Source organism: Poecilia latipinna, unplaced genomic scaffold (assembly GCF_001443285.1).
Source record: "Poecilia latipinna isolate Pla-1442-1.1 unplaced genomic scaffold, P_latipinna-1.0 Scaffold1927, whole genome shotgun sequence".
Classification (NCBI taxonomy): Eukaryota; Metazoa; Chordata; class Actinopteri; order Cyprinodontiformes; family Poeciliidae; genus Poecilia; species Poecilia latipinna.
Genome location: NW_015114543.1, coordinates 21,322 through 38,415, shown reverse-complemented (window position 1 = coordinate 38,415; position 17,094 = coordinate 21,322). Strand labels below are relative to the sequence as shown.

General features: G+C 37.2%; 3 protein-coding genes across 6 annotated transcripts; all 3 read left to right on the top strand.

Annotated features, from left to right (window-relative positions):
- The first annotated feature begins 485 nt into the window (after window positions 1–485).
- On the top strand, window positions 486–5,737 carry LOC106935205 (interferon-induced protein 44-like). Of its 4 annotated transcripts, none has more exons than XM_015015561.1 (9): window positions 486–1,071; window positions 1,882–2,013; window positions 2,092–2,152; window positions 2,504–2,699; window positions 2,787–2,939; window positions 3,018–3,189; window positions 4,659–4,759; window positions 4,844–5,040; window positions 5,595–5,679. In XM_015015561.1, exons 1-8 carry the CDS (start codon window positions 639–641, stop codon window positions 5,036–5,038), a joined length of 1,443 nt encoding a protein of 480 aa, XP_014871047.1. In that variant the 5' UTR covers window positions 486–638; the 3' UTR covers window positions 5,039–5,040; window positions 5,595–5,679. The 4 variants fall into 4 exon arrangements, with proteins under 4 accessions (XP_014871047.1, XP_014871048.1, XP_014871045.1 ...); XM_015015559.1 differs by having other exon boundaries at window positions 487–1,071; window positions 4,844–4,974; window positions 5,595–5,737; XM_015015562.1 differs by lacking the exon at window positions 4,844–5,040 and having other exon boundaries at window positions 4,659–4,777; window positions 5,595–5,737.
- Window positions 5,738–7,094: 1,357 nt separating this feature from the next.
- On the top strand, window positions 7,095–12,345 carry LOC106935208 (interferon-induced protein 44-like). The gene is made up of 8 exons (XM_015015565.1): window positions 7,095–7,421; window positions 8,635–9,166; window positions 9,251–9,311; window positions 9,844–10,039; window positions 10,140–10,292; window positions 10,379–10,550; window positions 11,604–11,704; window positions 11,778–12,345. Exons 2-8 carry the CDS (start codon window positions 8,695–8,697, stop codon window positions 11,970–11,972), a joined length of 1,350 nt encoding a protein of 449 aa, XP_014871051.1. The 5' UTR covers window positions 7,095–7,421; window positions 8,635–8,694; the 3' UTR covers window positions 11,973–12,345.
- A 402-nt stretch (window positions 12,346–12,747) lies between these two features.
- LOC106935209 (interferon-induced protein 44-like) lies at window positions 12,748–16,750 on the top strand. The gene is made up of 8 exons (XM_015015566.1): window positions 12,748–13,079; window positions 13,603–14,127; window positions 14,368–14,416; window positions 14,789–14,984; window positions 15,069–15,221; window positions 15,306–15,477; window positions 15,561–15,661; window positions 15,742–16,750. Exons 2-8 carry the CDS (start codon window positions 13,647–13,649, stop codon window positions 15,934–15,936), a joined length of 1,347 nt encoding a protein of 448 aa, XP_014871052.1. The 5' UTR covers window positions 12,748–13,079; window positions 13,603–13,646; the 3' UTR covers window positions 15,937–16,750.
- Window positions 16,751–17,094: the final 344 nt, after the last annotated feature.

Below are 17,094 nucleotides of genomic sequence, written 5' to 3'. Positions count from 1 at the left end.
TATAGTAAAAGATTACTATACATTTATTACAGTAATTTTCTCAGCGCTTTAATGCTTTACTTATAGTAATTAAAGCATTATAAGTGCAGACAAATGAAATAAAGTATTCTAAAACAGTGAAACGTGATTCTCCGAGTTTATGAAATAACAAAAAGAATACATTTTATTTTGAATTGAATTGATATTCACTTAACTAAACAATCAGTTTGCTGTTAGTGGGAATAAAATTAACAGAGAACAGACTGCCAGTGACCAAACCCTGTCTGTCTGTTTTAAACCTTCAACTTAATAAAACAAAAAAGTGGAATTTAAAGATAAGTATTGTAAAATAATTTCTTTCACACTGAATCGTGTTAGTGTTGTTTCTGAACTAAACTGGTTTTACTTTTCACGCAGCTAATCATTTACAATTATAAGTAAAAAGTGAAGGTGCTTCTTCATCTTATTTTTTGTTTTGCTGGTGTTTTCATACCAGTTTAAAAGTGCTAGATTGAATTGGGGAACAACGCATAATAATTTATGTTAAAACGGCTTGCCATAGCCTGTTAATCGAGCCGAGTCGAACTGAGAAGAGCCACAAGCGAGCCGAGTCGGGCTGAAAACCTGACGTCAGAACACGTCACTCCATCCGATCCTTTATGGATCAGACTGGCCATCTGTGGAAACCCGCAGAAGGCATTGATTGTGCTTTAAAGACAATGGAAGTAGTGTCATGGATTCCGTGGTCCAACAGCGAGGTGCAGACATTTTTGTGCTTGGTGGGCCAGGAAAGGATCCACAGGGATCTAGACGGAGCAACTAGGAACGAGAAAACATTCAGAGAGGTTTCCCAGCTGATGGCCGCTCACGGCTACCAGCGAACATCACGGCAATGCCGAGATAAGCTTAAAAAAATGAAAAGTGATTACAGGACCATCAAGGAGAACAGGGAGCGCAGTGGTCCGAACAGCCTGAAACATTGGAAGTGGTTCGAACAAATGGACGCCATTTACGGGAAGCGACCAGTGAGCATTAAAATGGAGAGTGGACTGGACTCGACCACTGCGGTACTGGACCCCATGATGGATAACAGTGAGTATTCAGTGACTAGGTATGGCAGGCCGTTTTAACATAAAATCTGCTTCCCTACACCAGGGCTTTGTTAGCTGCGGCTCTTTGGACTTTCCAGAATGGCTCTTAAGAGCTTAAAAATAATAAAGAACATGTTATTGTTTGTAAATATGGATAGCAGATATAAAATAAATGCATGTCAGTTTATTTCATGGAACAATTGCATTGAATTTCCTCAACAAAATGACACTAAAATTACTTTTAAAACATGTTTTATTGTCACTACGTTGGCAAATGTGTGCTTTAATATATTTACATATTTTCCGTAAATGTCAACAACCCATAAAATAAACTGTATCCATCCTCTATTTGCTTAAGGGTTATAATAAAAAAGAAAGCAGACATAAAAAGTCATATGGTAATCTCTAGTAGATGTTTATCATCAATTATAAATTGCCTTTTTTTTTTCCCAAGCGGTCATGCAAAATGTGTAACCCTAAATTATACTTTAGCTTGACTGACGGTAAAAATGGCTCTTTGGATTGTAAAGGTTTCTGATCCCAAATTGGTTTATGACCAATGTAGCAGTAATTTGAGTTATCTCTAATTATATTCTGACTTGTATAAATGACATCAGGCCTGCAATTAATTTGTATGTAAGCTTTAATTCAAGATATCAACAAATAGCCAATGGCCTGCCATAAACTTAGAACATCTCCTTGGTGTTGAGAGCATGTTGACACTGGATAAGTGCAAAATCTCCATGTTTGTTACCTCCTGACTGCAATCACATGTTTTATGTTTACTTCAGATCTTTTTTTATTGTTCCAGAATGTTTTTCCTCATGCGATGGTTTTTCTACCACTTCTCATCTTGCTAACGGAAGCGATAACAAACCCGCCGCAGCAGCGATGAACACCAATGACCTGAACCTGACACAGTGTGAAGTCTATCAGGTGGTTGGTGAGTTACTAGTTTGAATTTTACATTATTGTGGGCATTTTCATATTTACATGGTAATCTGTCTTTGCTTTTCAACAGTGACTCCAAAGGAAATGATTAAAATAGAGAATCCATGGAGAACTTTAATCTGGAACCCCGAGTAAGACAGAGACACACACCTGCATATGAAAAGCAGTTGTGAAGTAACTAGTTACATTTACTCAGTTACATTTATTCCAGTGGTGATTTATCATTACTAATAGCAGCTTATAGTTAGAATTAGCTGCCAAGAAATTAAATTAAAATGATTTTTTAAAATCAATAACTATATATTCCATCCCATCTAAAAATATCATATTCTCCATTTTTATTACAGAATATTTTGTGAACGATTTATGGTCCGTTATTGATCAATTTCAAATGATTTCTGAAAAATAGTATGAAGATTCAATGTGCATGCTCAAAGTGTTTGGCAATATGTTTTCATTATTTTATTTCTACATTTGTACAGGAAGAGGATTGAGCTGATGGAGAGCATCAAAACATACAAACCCACAGTCAGTTCTGTGTCCCAGGCTCGGGTTTTACTCATCGGACCAGTCGGCGCTGGAAAGTCCAGCTTCTTCAACTCCATCAACTCTGTGTTCAGAGGCCATGTCACCAGCCAGGCCATCGCTGGTTATTCCTCCAGCAGCCTCACCACTCAGGTCTGTCTCTGCTTCTAATTCATTGAGTATCCAGTGTCTCAACTTAGCAAAATCTTTCCAATAGTATATTTTTAAAATGTTTTCTAGTTTCGGACCTACTCTGTGAAGGCAGGACGAGAAGGCAAACCTCTGCCAATCATCCTGTGTGACACCATGGGCCTGGAGGACAGCAAAGGGGCGGGGCTTGATGTGGAGGACATCAGCAGCATCCTTGAAGGTCATATGCCGGATCGATACCAGGTCTCTTGATTCTCTTGATTCCAAACTGAGTAAAGGAGCATGACTGTAAGCTAATGTAAACAAACCCCGTCTTTTCAGTTCAACCCGTCTGAACCGCTGCATCCTGACGCCTCCGGCTATCGCAAATCTCCAGACCTCAAAGAGAAGATCCACTGTTTGTCATACATTCTTGACGCCACCAAAGTCTTTGTCATGCCTGAGAAGCTGGCAGAAAAGCTGAAGGCCATCAGACAAAAGGCCAACCTGTTGGGTCAGTAGAAAGGAGTTCTGCCTCCGTGGAATGATGTACCAATTCAGTTCAGTTCAATTCAAATTTAAAAAATACTTTATTGATCCTAAAGGGAAATTAAATGTTGCTGTAATTTATATTAATTAAAATTCTTCAAAGAGTTATTGTAGATGGTGATGGTTGTTGCCAGGGAAGGTCTCTTGTAGCAGTCTGTATTACAGTGAGTTTGAAGAAGCCTCTGACTGAAGACACTCTATTTTCCCAAGACAGAATCATGAAGAGGACGATCTGGGTTGTCCATGATTTTCTTTTTTTTTATGAAGAATCCTTTGCATCTTCGTCTCCAGAGGTTTCACTTTAGTGGAACGCACCATTAGTGTATCAGAGTGAAACTCACTAGATTCAGTTTGCACTAAAATATGTTTATTTCTAAACATAGAACCTGTTTTTTCATGTCTCATTGGTAAGGAAGCTGGATGATGATGTTTAGGTTTAAATGATGAATGGGCCCCCTTGATGAAATCTGGATATTGTTCATGAGGATGAATCAAACATCTGGAGGTCTAAAGTCATCCTCCTGATTTCTGTTCATTTTCCTGTTATGTCACTAAAGTGATCAGTGTGGTTAATGAGCCTCCACTTACCTCAGATGCTTCAGAATTTGATGCCAACATTTGTGGGACTTCACAAATTGTTTAAAGGTAAAATACAAAAAAAAAAATGTTTTGGAAGACGTCTATTTTTTTTTTTTACTGAATTAGGATTATTTTGCACCAAAGTTGACATCCATTTTTCTCAATCAGGTCAGGTTTGTATTCTAATTTGATTTAGAGAAATCCAATTGATGACATTGTTGGGACATTATCAGTTCATTTCTGTTGATATTTCTCATCCAAAAAAGTTTTAGAGGAAAATCAATGTTTTCTAACAAGATGTGTTAATTAAATGTTACAAACGTGGATTTCTGTAAATTGAATAATAAACGCTGATAAGGTTAAGTACATGTGAATTGAACATTATGTCTTCATCTCTCCTACTCATTACTCATTGGTCCCAGATTATCAGGAAATCGATCCAGATGTGAGAACAAGTCGTGCTTTTTGATGTTCATGTTGTTCAGAAAGTTCACCTGAATGAGCAAAGCCAATGTGATTTTTGGATTCAGCTCATCAAAAACAGTTGTAATTTTTAGGCTGTTGACCAGTGTAATGTTAGTATAAGTCAACATCTAACAATAAAACAAATAATAATTCACATCATTCTGGCATTTAGCAAATAGACATAGTTTTGCTAGGTCTAATTGACTGAAAACAGGAAGGTTTTCTGATCTAAAGTCAAACACTGAGGGGAAACCAGGTTGTGTCGTCTTACGCTGTGATTGTAAATATCAGCTTTCAGTTGTATGTGTGACCAAAGTTTCTCCATGTTTAAGTTGTCCAGATGCCTCAACAGGTCTTTAAAATCGGTTTTATATCTTCTTGTGTTTCCAGGAGTTCCTCAGCTGGTTGTACTCACCAAGGTCCATGAAGCTTGTCCCTTAGTGAAAGAGAATCTGACAAACATTTATAGGAGTGTCTACATTAAGGAGACTGTGAGTGTTTTCACAAAGGTAAATGTTTTATCAGATTATCTCTTTTAAATTGTGAAAATCTGAGTCGAAGAGTTTGTGACCCAGATGCAGGAGGCCAGCTCTAAGCTCGGCATGCCGCTGTCCTGCATTGTTCCGGTGAGGAACTACGTCGAGGAACTGGATCAGGACCTGAACACTGACATCCTGCTGCTCAGCGCCGTCATCCAGATGCTCCGGTTTGCTGATAACTACTTTGATGAGATCAGCGACCAACTCAGTAACATTCAAAACAAAGAATGAAGGTTTTTATGGATAACCATCGCTGCCCAGATTCAATGTTCTTGATATTATCAAGAAGTGGAGAGAGCATTAGAAAATAAATATTAAAAAAACAAAAACGTTTGGACATCTTCTGCTCTTTTAAAAAACAGGCCACATATTTTTTATTACATTTAAAATTTTAGAAAGCCAAATATGTAATATGTATGATTAAAATAATTACTGCAACTTTTATTCATTTTAATTGTCCTGAGAGAAATGTTTTTAAAATGCTTAAACTGTGTCTGCTCCCATGAAGTCCTACTGTGGCCAAGACTCTTTGACAAATAATGTTTTGTAACAAAACATATTGTTGGAGCAACAATTAAATCTTTACACTTTCTTAAAAGTTTTTTTAATTGATATTTAGAGCTATTTTTTTAATACCTGCGTTAATATGTACAACTCTGGCTAACAACATTAACTCTGTACAAAACATTTCATTTTCTCACTTGTTTCAAAACATTTTACATTTAAGTCGCTCTTCAACATTTTTTGGAGGAAAGTCTAATTTTTGTTACTTATGTATATTTTCCAGCTGGTTCCACCAGCTCTACTTCAACAACCCAGCTCGGCTCGGCTCTGTTTCGGATCATTTCATGCTGGCGTGAGATTTCTATTCTTGTGCTTAACAGTGACCTCTACTGGTTGGAAAGGGTAATAAAGATTTCAAATCCACCACATAAACTTTCTTTCGTTTTCTACAGCAATAATAGTTTGAAGTTGTTCATGTTATGCAACCAGAGTATTGTACATTTTGTACTGTGAAAGATTTTGAGAGCCTTAAGGCTCCTAAGCAGCTTAACTATCTCTGCAAAATACAGGAATCTAAGATGATGAATCACAAATAACTGATGAAATGGCTATGTGTATCAAGCCTAATGGTCACTGATAATTAGAATTTTTACAGATGTTAAAAATAAATTAGCATATCTTAAAAATGGATAAATTTAAATAATATGTGTGTGAGCCAAAGTGTTTCTGAGATGATGCAGCTACTTTCATCACAACAGGATGACAGTTTATTACTCAAAATCTCTGAGAGTTCATATGCATCAAAGCTATTTTCTAATCTTTGTATATTTACTTTATGTGATTTAATTTTGTCTCAGACACAGAGCAACTAAGTGTTTGGAAAGGGCAAACACTTAGTGATGGCATATATATGCCATATATATATCTACAATAACTCTGATGAATTTTAATTAATATGAGTTACAACAGCATTTAATTTCCCTTTGGGATCAATAAAGTATCTTTGAATTTGAATTGAATTTGAAGTGAACTAAAGATTTAGCAGAAATCTGAAAATAGAGAAGGAACAGAAAAGAGCATATAGTAGTTTGACTGAAAATGAAAGTCTGAAAAGATGCTTTTCAGACGTTTAGAAAAGAACAAGCATGAACAAATACTGGTCTAAAGTTTTTACTGGATTGTTTCAGTTTCTGTATCTTTTGACTGAAGCTTGACTGAAAATGAAAGTCTGAAAAGAGCATTAGTTCTTTTCAGACGTTTAGAAAAGAACAAGCATGAACAAATACTGGTCTAACAAGTTTTTACTGGATTGTTTCAGCTTTCTTTTGAGTCCCTTCCCAAGTTTTCTCAGATATATCTGAGTACAAGTAATTCTGTCACTATTAATTCTTGCTATGTAATTCACAAAATGTAGACACAAACAAGCCTTATTTTTATGGAGTAAAAATAACGGGACATCATCTTGTTAGTCCCATGCTGAAGATTGTAGTTTATCTATGAAAGAATGCAGTCTGAAGGAGTATGATCTGCATATTGTTATTTATCTAAATTTATTTGAGTGGGGACAAAACATAAAACTGTTACATTTAAAAGAAACAGTTGTCCTGTCTGCAGGCACTCTAGTCAAAAGCTAATATTGAGAGCTAGAATAGCCTAACCTAAAGGTCTAACCTGCTAAATGTGGAGGATCAGGAGAAGAAACAAACATTTTAGTCAGAAAATTTGGCAGAATGGTATTTTCTTCACATGAGATGTATTTACATACTTAACAAATCCAAGCATAAGGCACAGCAGCCTCAGAACAGTTCATTCAGCTTCTCTAGAACTGAAACAATTCTCAAGTTCATATATGGAGCAACACAACATAAAACATTTACTGCATCCTAATAATTTTTTATTAGCCGTCAGTAGACTGATCATGATTTTAGTTGAAAAACTCTGGGATTGCAGAAGTTGTGAAAGCAGAAAGATTTTATGCTTAGTGCACGCCCAAGTCTTAGACTTAGTTTCACTTTTGCTGGGTGCAGTAGGATTTATTACGCTTTGAACATCTGCCTCACAGTTACTGAGCTCTGCCCGTCATCCTGCAGCTGTTTCTAAAAGAAGCAAGGTAAGTTTATGATTAATGACTTCTTCTACTTTTGTTATTAGAGGTACATACCTACGAGTTGAAATTACACTTAGTTGCGAGCCAATAGAGTTTGGAACTATGCACTTTTAAAACTATCAACTAATATCTTATTTGCGGTGAGGTATTTTAGTGAAGCACAACGAAGCAAGCAACAAAAACTTTATGTTCAACTGAGTGGGGATTAAAACTGAATTTCAGTTTGAATCACTTAAAAGTAGATTAACTTTTAATTCTATCCATTAAGTTATTGAAATGTGAATCACAAATAATGAGGCCTCCTTTAGATGGTAGAAATACTGATAAAATAAATGTTTAAGACATCTGTAGAAATGCTGCTTGTGCTCCTTAACGCAGAATAAAGTGTGGTGTAAATACAGCCATTCACCACTAGGAGGTAAAAGAGAACAAGCAGGATTACCAACATGCTAACAGTCTGAGCACATGCTTTGTGATTATCAATGTTAAACACATTATGCTAACTGGAACAAATCAGATGTACATTTTAAGGGGAAACAACAAAAAAATAAGAAAAATCAAAAGAAAAATTGCTGGAGGTGGTCCAAACTAGCATAAAAGGTCACTTTACAAAAAAATAAAATAAGACAAATTACATTTTTTATGTTTGGCGAGATTTTATGGCGTTGACTCATCCTCAAATGAACTTGACCTTTGGCCTGCATCTATTTCTGAGAAGAAATAGAGGGCAGTGAAATAAACGAAGCTGCTGCTGTAGGGAAACTGACTTCTCACTTCTAAGTTTGAGTTTGCTGCCACCTGCTGGCTTTAAAGAGTTGTTTCAGTCTGTCTGCAAATACTTAACCTTTGCTTTAAACTGCATTTTCAGAAAAACTTTTAATCTGATTTAAATTGTTATTCAGTAATGAAAACAAAAGACGAATCTGTAAGAATCCTTGAAAACATTTAATGAGATATAGGAAGCTAGAGCAGATGTGGACACAGATCCTTTACATATAAATGTTAATAATGAGATTATGCAACCTGTGAAATGATTATCTTCGCTCCCATGGATTCACATTGACTAGAGCAACAAACTGCAGATGAATACTATTCTTTTTAATATTATGTGTGTTTCTGTTTTAAACTTTATTCAAATGGATTTTGTCAGTTGGTTTACATTTTAGTCCAGAAGAGGTTATTTGCTGAATCATTACTTCATTCTTCTTTTTTCCAGAGTGAACGAACGTCAAAGGTTCCTTCGGCAGTTTTAGATAATCAGTTCAAGCAGTCCATAATGAATTCCAAACTCAACAGTACTCAACAGAACATGATCTGCTCTCAGCTGGGACCTTTTGAACTGAAGCTGCTCTACAAAGCCACTATTCATGGTTTTACTGGTGCTGCTTTCCACCAGAAATGTGACAACCAGTCACCCACTCTATCTGTGGGCTATAACGCCGGTGGCTACATATTTGGAGGCTACACCAGACAACCTTTTAATCAGTCTGGACAGTATGTGAATGATGACCAAGCATTTGTTTTTAGTTTTGTTGATGGAAAACTAAAAAAATATCCAGTTGTTAGTCCTCCACATGCCGTCAAAATGAATGGAAACTGCGGTCCGTACTTTGGGGAATCCCTTGTTCTTGTCAACGGAAACCAACCAATAGTCTACAGTAATCCAGGGATTCAATACAACTTCAATGCTGCAGAGATGCACGGAAATAACCTTAACCTGACAGAGTGTGAAGTCTACCAGATTGTGTGTGAGTTGTACTTGTGTTTGAATAAACTTCGTTGAGGGTTTTTTTTCATATTTTACATGATGATTTACTTTTGCTCTTCAACAGTTTCAACAAAGGGAAAGATTAAAATCGAGAATCCTTGGAGGACTATAATCTGGAATATTGAGTAAGATGGAACAAGACACATAATATCACATCAGCATATTAGTTTTGGGACATGTCATAAACAATAGAGTTAGTAACACTGGATAGCAATATAAGAACTATATTGGTAACAGACAATGTTAGTCCTTTTTTAATAGAGCTAATATATATATATATATAGAGAGAGAGGTCTAGTTTCAGAAGGTTTTGTATTTAAAGTATGGAAACCTAAATCATTATCAGAAAGCTTGGGCTTTTAATTTCTGCATTTCTGCTGTCAGTATCTCCTAATTTAAATATGACTGAAGTGGACTTCTTGATGGAAGAAACCCTCAGTTTGGACGAGAAAGTCAAAATAAAACTACTTTGTGACCACCAATCCAGAGACAGACACCAGTCCAGCTTATGTTTTGAGAGAATAAAGGTTAGCAGCAAATACAGTGGGAATCCAACTTCTTCAGTGACCTATTACTTAAATTATTCAAGTTTTTGCAGTACTCTTTCGGTTATAAATTATTTTGAGTATAAATTCTTTTAAATTTACATTTGTACAGGAAGAGGGCCGAGCTGATGGAGAGCATCAGAACCTACAAACCCACACTCAGTTCTGTGCCCCAGGCTCGGGTTTTGCTCATCGGACAGGTCGGAGCCGGAAAGTCCAGCTTCTTCAACTCCATCAACTCTGTGTTCAGAGGCCATGTCACCAGCCAGGCCATCGCTGGCAGCTCTTCCACCAGCCTCACCACTCGGGTCTGACTCTGCTTCTCATCTGCATAGTTTCCTGTGTCTCAACAAACCAAAATCTCTCCAACAGTATATTTTTAAAAATCTGTGTTTTCATTTTTTCTAGTTTCGATCCTACTGTCTGAAAGCTGGACGAGAAGGCAAACCTCTGCCAATCATCCTGTGCGACACCATGGGCCTGGAGGACAGCAAAGGGGCGGGGCTTGATGTGGAGGACATCAGCAGCATCCTTGAAGGTCATATGCCGGATCGATACCAGGTTGGGCTCTTGATTCCAAAATGAGTAAAGGAGCATGACTGTAAGCTAATGTAAACAAACCCCGTCTTTTCTTTAAATATCGACAGTTCAACTCATCTGCTCCTCTTCATCCTGAGTCTCACGGCTATCGCAAATCTCCAGACCTCAAAGACAAGATCCACTGTTTGACATTCATCCTTGATGCCACCAAGGTCTCCATCATGCCTGCAAAGCTGGCAGAAAAGTTGGAAGCTATCCGCAAAAAGGCCAACTTGTTGGGTCAGTGGAACAAAATAATGGATTTTTAAAATTGATTATGTATGTTAAGCATTTTTTTTTTACAGATGAAACCAGATGACATATTCTGAATAAGAAGATAACTTTTAAAAAATTGGAGTGTATTTTAAATGAAACTAGACTGAGGCTCTAGGTGAGATAGGATTACAAATTTAATTCTATTTGCCGAATTCCAGAGTAACGACAGTGATAATTGTGTATTACTTTCTTCAAAATCAGAAGTGAACATACATTTCCACAGTATTTGTTAGAATGGCAGTGAGAATCAATTTAATTACAGCAACCTTGAGGAATCTATAATTCAAAGTTTCCTTCTGTAGAATTATGAGTATGCCGAGGTCAAGGCTTATTCCTTCAGACGACATACAGACAATGGATGAACGTTCAACTGACCGTTTGACTACAGAGCTCCTGGTAAGGAGTGGGCCTTCCTTCACCAGTGAAGAAAAAATGAGTGGGGATTGGTGGTCATGCAATGCCTCCTTAATGACATCCTCACAAATGACAGATGCAGAAGAAGGCTCTTGTTAATATAATGTCCCATTCATGCAGCAAAACTCCTCTTCCTGCTGAAACTGAAAGTAATGCAGTATATTGTAGAATTACAGAATCTTGAAGTTCAGTCCTTAATGAACTACAGGAGGCCCAATAATCTTCTTACTTGTCATAATCTGATCCAGCAGGGGCATGTAGATATTAAATATAAGGGACCCCAGGATGGAATAACAATTTTCTCAAATTATTATGGTATTTAGCAAGTAGATATACCTTTGGTTCCCCCAAGACATGGAAGGATTTGTCTAATTTAATGTCAGGCATTGAGGGAAAACGAGATTTTCTTAAGAGATGTATGTAAATATCTACTTTTAACTGTGTGTGTAAAGGAAAAAATCCTTAAAGTTGCTTTACAAAAATGTATTTGTTTTCAGACCAGTTGTACTTGGTTTGGAAATGATGTTTAGGTCAGCCAAATACTTGACGTGGGCACATATTAAACAGATCTTTAAATTGTTTTACTTCTGCTTGTGTTTCCAGGAGTTCCTCAGCTGGTTGTACTCACTAAGGTTGATGAAGCTTGTCCCTTATTAAAAGAGAATCTGACAAACATTTATCAGAGTGTCTACATTAAGGAAATTGTAAGTGTTTTCACAGATAATTTCTTTTAGGTTGTGAAAATTTGGGCTGAAGAGTTTGTGCTTTGTGACCCAGATGCAGGAGGCCAGCTCTAAGCTCGGCATGCCGCTGTCCTGCATTGTTCCAGTGAGGAACTACGTCGAGGAACTGGATCTGGACCTGAACACTGACATCCTGCTGCTCAGCGCCGTCATCCAGATGCTCCGGTTTGCTGATAACTACTTTGATGAGATCAGCGACCAACTTGGGAACCTTCGAACCAAAGAATAAGGGTTTTATGGTCAGCTGGCCAACTGCTGGTTCCATTAGAATGATGATTGGGGTCTTTAGCTTCTTGGAAAAAAATGGATTACCCTCTGTGTATATTTTTGTTATAATTAAAACATAAAAAAGCCAAACATGTAATTCTATCCATCATCATGTCTGTCAGTTAGCCATTACATGGAGGAATTTTTTCAATGCTAACCAAACTGGTGAATCCTATGAAGTCCCACTGTGACCAGGACTCTTTCACAAGTAATGCTTTGGAACGAAACAAACACCCAACCATCATCTCCACTATTATTGGAGCAACAATTAAATCTGTGTTTTTTTTTTTGTTTGTTCTTTTTTTTAAATTGAACTAAAACTATATTCATCAAGCCATATTTGCATACTCTGGTTATTTTTGCAATTACAAAAGGTTATTTCCTGCTTTTTCTCTATAGTTGCTACCTCTGCTGTCTCTTTGTTCATTATCTCAACTGTACAAAAAATATTTTAACTTTAAGTTACACTTTTTTGGAGGTAAAGTCGTTTTTACTTGTTTTGATTTACATATATCTACATCTTTATTCTGCTGGTTTCTTAAATTGTGATCATTTATATCCTGGTATGAGGGTTTTATTCTTTTCAGTGTTTAACAGTGATCCTAACTGGTTATATATCGCTGGACCAAAATAAGCTGCAGGTTATTACAGTTCACATCTATATAATTGTCAGAAGTAACAAAATTTGAAGTTTTACCCACAAATCTCTCCACAGTCTTGATCACCTCTCTGTCTTTCATTCACCTACATATCGGTTCTTCCTGTTTTTACTTTCAAAACTTTATTTTATGGAACTGAAGCCACAAATCTGAATGTGATGACCCATTGGTACAGTTGTTACAGACTATAAGGAGATTTTCTAAAGACTTTTTCACGTCATGTAGAGTAACAAATAATTTCCTACAGTAAACCCATCAAGTAGAGAAACGAGTTTAGGTCATTCCTTTTATGGCCTCTAGGGGGCCAGTACAGGAAGTATGAGCTTTTAAGTTTCATTTCTGCTGCGAACAGCGAGACACATCCTTTGGTTGACCTGCCTTTAACCAGATATCTGCAGAATATAAAGGAGGTAAGTCTTAAACTATGACCGAGCTTAAATATGTATAAATGTATCCGTGCTCCACTGTCACATTTACTGTCTTCTTGTGGGATTTATTAAACTACGCTTAACCTATAAATTCAATCCAAAGCTTCAGTGTCAAATATGAACAGACACTAAGACGTAATGTTTATCCAAAAGTCTGTTTCTCGTAATGTCTGTTGGGGATTTATTCTCCAGTTCCCTAATATATATTTATTATTAAATTATTGTTGTTTTTATGTGTGGTGTTTCAGTCAGGCAGCCAGGAAAACAAAACTTATCTCTCTGCGTTATTAAACGATAGAAAGTAAGACATTAAGCCGCAGTTCGGAGGTAACGTGATTATTTTAAGAGCACACAGGTCTATCTCAGTAAAAACGAAAATAAGTAAAAAGTAAAAAAAATGTTGGTAATCACTTCCAAATATGGCACTCAAATATAAATTCACTACACATACTGAAACATATTTTATTCATTGTGTTTTGATGTAATTTGTGTGTTTATTTCGCAGATTCAAACTTGAGTTTACTGTAAAAGTTGAGATCAGCAGCTCAGATGGCCACTCTGAACCCACTGCTCTCCAGGAACCACCAGAGAACCATCTGCTCTCAGCTGGGACATGTCAAACTGAAGCTGCTCTACAAGGCCTCCGTCCACGGCTTCACTGGTGCTGCCTTCCACCAGAGATGTGACAACCGGGCGCCCACTGTGTCTGTGGGCTTTAATACCTCTGGTTATGTGTTTGGAGGCTACGCCAGCCAACCATTCAGTCAGTCTGGGCAGTGGGTGAATGATAACCAGGCTTTTCTTTTTAGTTTTACTGGTGGAAAACTCCAGAAATACCCCTGTATTAATGCTGCTTATGCACTCTTAATGGATGGCAACTCTGGTCCTAATTTTGGAAATGCTCTTGCTCTTCTCTACGGAAACCAACAAGTGACACACAGCGCTCCGGGGAATTATTACAACTTCAATGCTGCAGAAATGCATGGAAATGACCTGAAGCTGTCTGAATGTGAAGTTTACCAGGTGGAAGGTGAGTCTTTAGTAAAAAACGTATGTCACGGTCAAAAATTTAAAAACAGAAATTCTCATACATTATGTGTTCAGTCTACTGCCTGGTGCACATTACTCAACATTTCAAATATGTTAAATATGCTCTTTAACTACATTTAAAATTTGAATTTACATAATATCTACAAACTCTTTTGGACAAGTAATGTTTGCAAGGCAAAAACTGAGAAAATTTAAATTTAATTAAGTTGCTCTTTACCAGAATCTACTGAACTTGAGAAGCCATGGAGGACAGTCGTCTGGGAATCTCAGTAAGTGTAAAAGTATTTACTCCCTTTCAACTTTTTCAACATTTTGTCAAACATAAATTATTAAAATTTATTTGTAAAAAAAAACATCTGAAAAGTTATACATGAATATGTTAAACCCCTAGTTACTCTGACACCCATAATGAGTTTTCAGTGCAACTCTCACCCTTCAGGAATCAGTGAATAAGTAAACAGAGGCCTCATCTGTTAAATTTAATTTAAATCTCGTTGCTTTGTGAAAATATTATACATTTGTTAGAGATTATTAGAGGTTAAACAAACAATATATGTGGAAGTTTTTATCTTTTTGCTTAAAACAATTGTTCATCAGGTTTACTGTTGGCAGTTTCTCGGTAATTTGATGTTTCTCTGCAGGAAGAGGGCTGAGCTGATGGAGAGCATCAGAACCTACAAACCCACAGTCAGTTCTGTGCCCCAGGCTCGGGTTTTGCTCATCGGACAGGTCGGAGCCGGAAAGTCCAGCTTCTTCAACGCCATCAACTCTGTGTTCAGAGGCCATGTCACCAGCCAGGCCATCGCTGGCAGCTCTTCCACCAGCCTCACCACTCAGGTCTGACTGCTTCTCAGCTACATGGTTTCCTGTGTCTCAGGGAAAAAAATCTTTACAATAGTATATTTTTAAAATGTTTTCTAGTTTCGGACCTACTCTGTGAAAGCTGGACGAGAAGGCAAACCTCTGCCAATCATCCTGTGCGACACCATGGGCCTGGAGGACAGCAAAGGGGCGGGGCTTGATGTGGAGGACATCAGCAGCATCCTTAAGGGTCATATGCCGAATTGTTACCAGGTGGGATGTTTGATAACAGTTTGTGAAGCATAACTTGTGTGTTACATGAAGTAAATTTAACATATTCTTCGTTTACGTCGACAGTTCAACCCCGCTGCTCCTCTTCATGCTGAGACTCATGGTTATCAAAAGTCTCCGGCTGTCAAAGACAAGATCCACTGTGTGGCTTATGTTATTGATGCCAGCAAGGTCTCCATTATGCCCCCAAAGCTGGAGGAGAAGATGGAAGTTATCCGCAGAAAGGTTAACCTGCTGGGTCAGTAGAACCAGTCACTGAATCATTTTACTGATGAATTTGAAAAAAGTTTAAACTTTACAGCATGTTGGAAATGTTTGCAGGGATTCCTCAGCTGGTTCTGCTCACTAAGGTAGATGAAGCTTGTCCTTTGGTGAAAGACGATCTGAGAAACATCTATAAGAGCGGATACATCAAGGACTTAGTGAGGATTCTTTTAAATAAATTACTCTCAGTGTTCATGCTAAGCTTGATAAAACTGTTCTGAACCGCTGTGTGGTCCAGATGCAGGAGGTCAGCGTCAGGTTGGGCGTGCCGCTGTCCTGCGTTGTTCCAGTCAAGAACTACAGCGGGGAGCTGGAGCTGGACCTGAACGCTGATATCCTGCTGCTCAGCGCCGTCATCCAGATGCTCCGGTTCGTCGATAACTACTTCGATGACCTCAGCGACCGACTGAGCAGCGTCGAATGCAAAGATTAAGAATCTGTATTCACAAAACCTGACAGCTCAGGCTTATCCACATGTCCAGATGTGTCAGTATTTATGCATTTATCCAGAACAACTGTAGAGTTTAACATATTCAATGCAGCAGAATGTATTTACTTCATACAGATTGGTTGAAACAACTACGTGTTTCTTTTTTGAGTTTTGGTCTTGGGAAGTTTCACCACAATCTCACCTAGAAATTACTTTACAACTCCAGTCTGATAATTTTGTTTCTCATCGGTTCATCTTTAAATCAGTGCATGATGTTCTTGAAACAGTTCTAAAAGTTTATTCTGCAGGTTTGGCAGTAATCATAATCTGAAACTTTTAAGTTCAACAAAAAAAGATAGGAAATCAGGAAGTTGTTCACTTTAGTGAGTTTGGATAAATCAGTCTCTTTTTGCTTCTGATAAAGTTATTACCTTAATGGTTTTGGTGACTTGGTACTTGTTGGGACATTTATGCAGGACGGATTTTCATGTTAAACTCCTGCAAAATATAGGAGATATATCTGTGGGCATGAAACTGAAGTAAAAGCTAATTAGCAAATATCTGATATTATAGCTTGCATGTGTAAAGATTTGCTTATATTTGACTTTCCTGGATTCCCTGGAATGTTGAAAATGATAACGCTATTTTTTCCTTTGTATCTTTGTTTTGTCACCCAAGAGGAGTTGTTTACAGTTTACTTACTTATGCTTTTTTGGGTAAAAAAACAATCTGAGACAGATCTGACTTATTACTTGCAAGTGTTTATTTATACAAGCTGGAAAAAAATGCAAACACTAATAAAAATGTTGAGAAAACATGCCTGGCATTATTGATATTTATTGAGAGAAATTGCAATAAAATCCATAGTTTAAAGTATTTTGCCTTGTCACCTAATATTAAAGACTCTTTTGTTTTTTTTACTATTTTAAGAGATATACTGTTATGAACTGTGCTATTCTGTGAGAGCTCTGGTGGAAACAAAAACAAACCATCATCCTCCTACTACTTCCTGTCATCTTTGTCATTTTTGGCAGTAGCAACGTCTGGCTGGTGATCATGTGACTTGTATAATGTGAAAAAAGTGTTTACATTGGAGTTGCAAAATCTTTTTTATTGAATTTTGTTTGTTTTTTTTCCAAAATTGGCAAATTAATTTTCGTA

Excerpts from the sequence above, each read along its gene's own strand:
- LOC106935205 (XM_015015559.1), top strand. The coding sequence starts at position 639 with ATGGATCAGACTGGCCATCTGTGGAAACCCGCAGAAGGCATTGATTGT. Across the intron at positions 2,940-3,017 it reads ATATGCCGGATCGATACCAG|TTCAACCCGTCTGAACCGCT; the intron begins GTCTCTTGATTC and ends CCGTCTTTTCAG. Across the intron at positions 4,760-4,843 it reads GTGTCTACATTAAGGAGACT|ATGCAGGAGGCCAGCTCTAA; the intron begins GTGAGTGTTTTC and ends TTTGTGACCCAG.
- LOC106935208 (XM_015015565.1), top strand. The coding sequence starts at position 8,695 with ATGAATTCCAAACTCAACAGTACTCAACAGAACATGATCTGCTCTCAG. Across the intron at positions 9,312-9,843 it reads ACTATAATCTGGAATATTGA|GAAGAGGGCCGAGCTGATGG; the intron begins GTAAGATGGAAC and ends ACATTTGTACAG. Across the intron at positions 10,040-10,139 it reads CCACCAGCCTCACCACTCGG|TTTCGATCCTACTGTCTGAA; the intron begins GTCTGACTCTGC and ends CATTTTTTCTAG.
- LOC106935209 (XM_015015566.1), top strand. The coding sequence starts at position 13,647 with ATGGCCACTCTGAACCCACTGCTCTCCAGGAACCACCAGAGAACCATC. Across the intron at positions 14,128-14,367 it reads TGAAGTTTACCAGGTGGAAG|AATCTACTGAACTTGAGAAG; the intron begins GTGAGTCTTTAG and ends GCTCTTTACCAG. Across the intron at positions 14,417-14,788 it reads ACAGTCGTCTGGGAATCTCA|GAAGAGGGCTGAGCTGATGG; the intron begins GTAAGTGTAAAA and ends GTTTCTCTGCAG.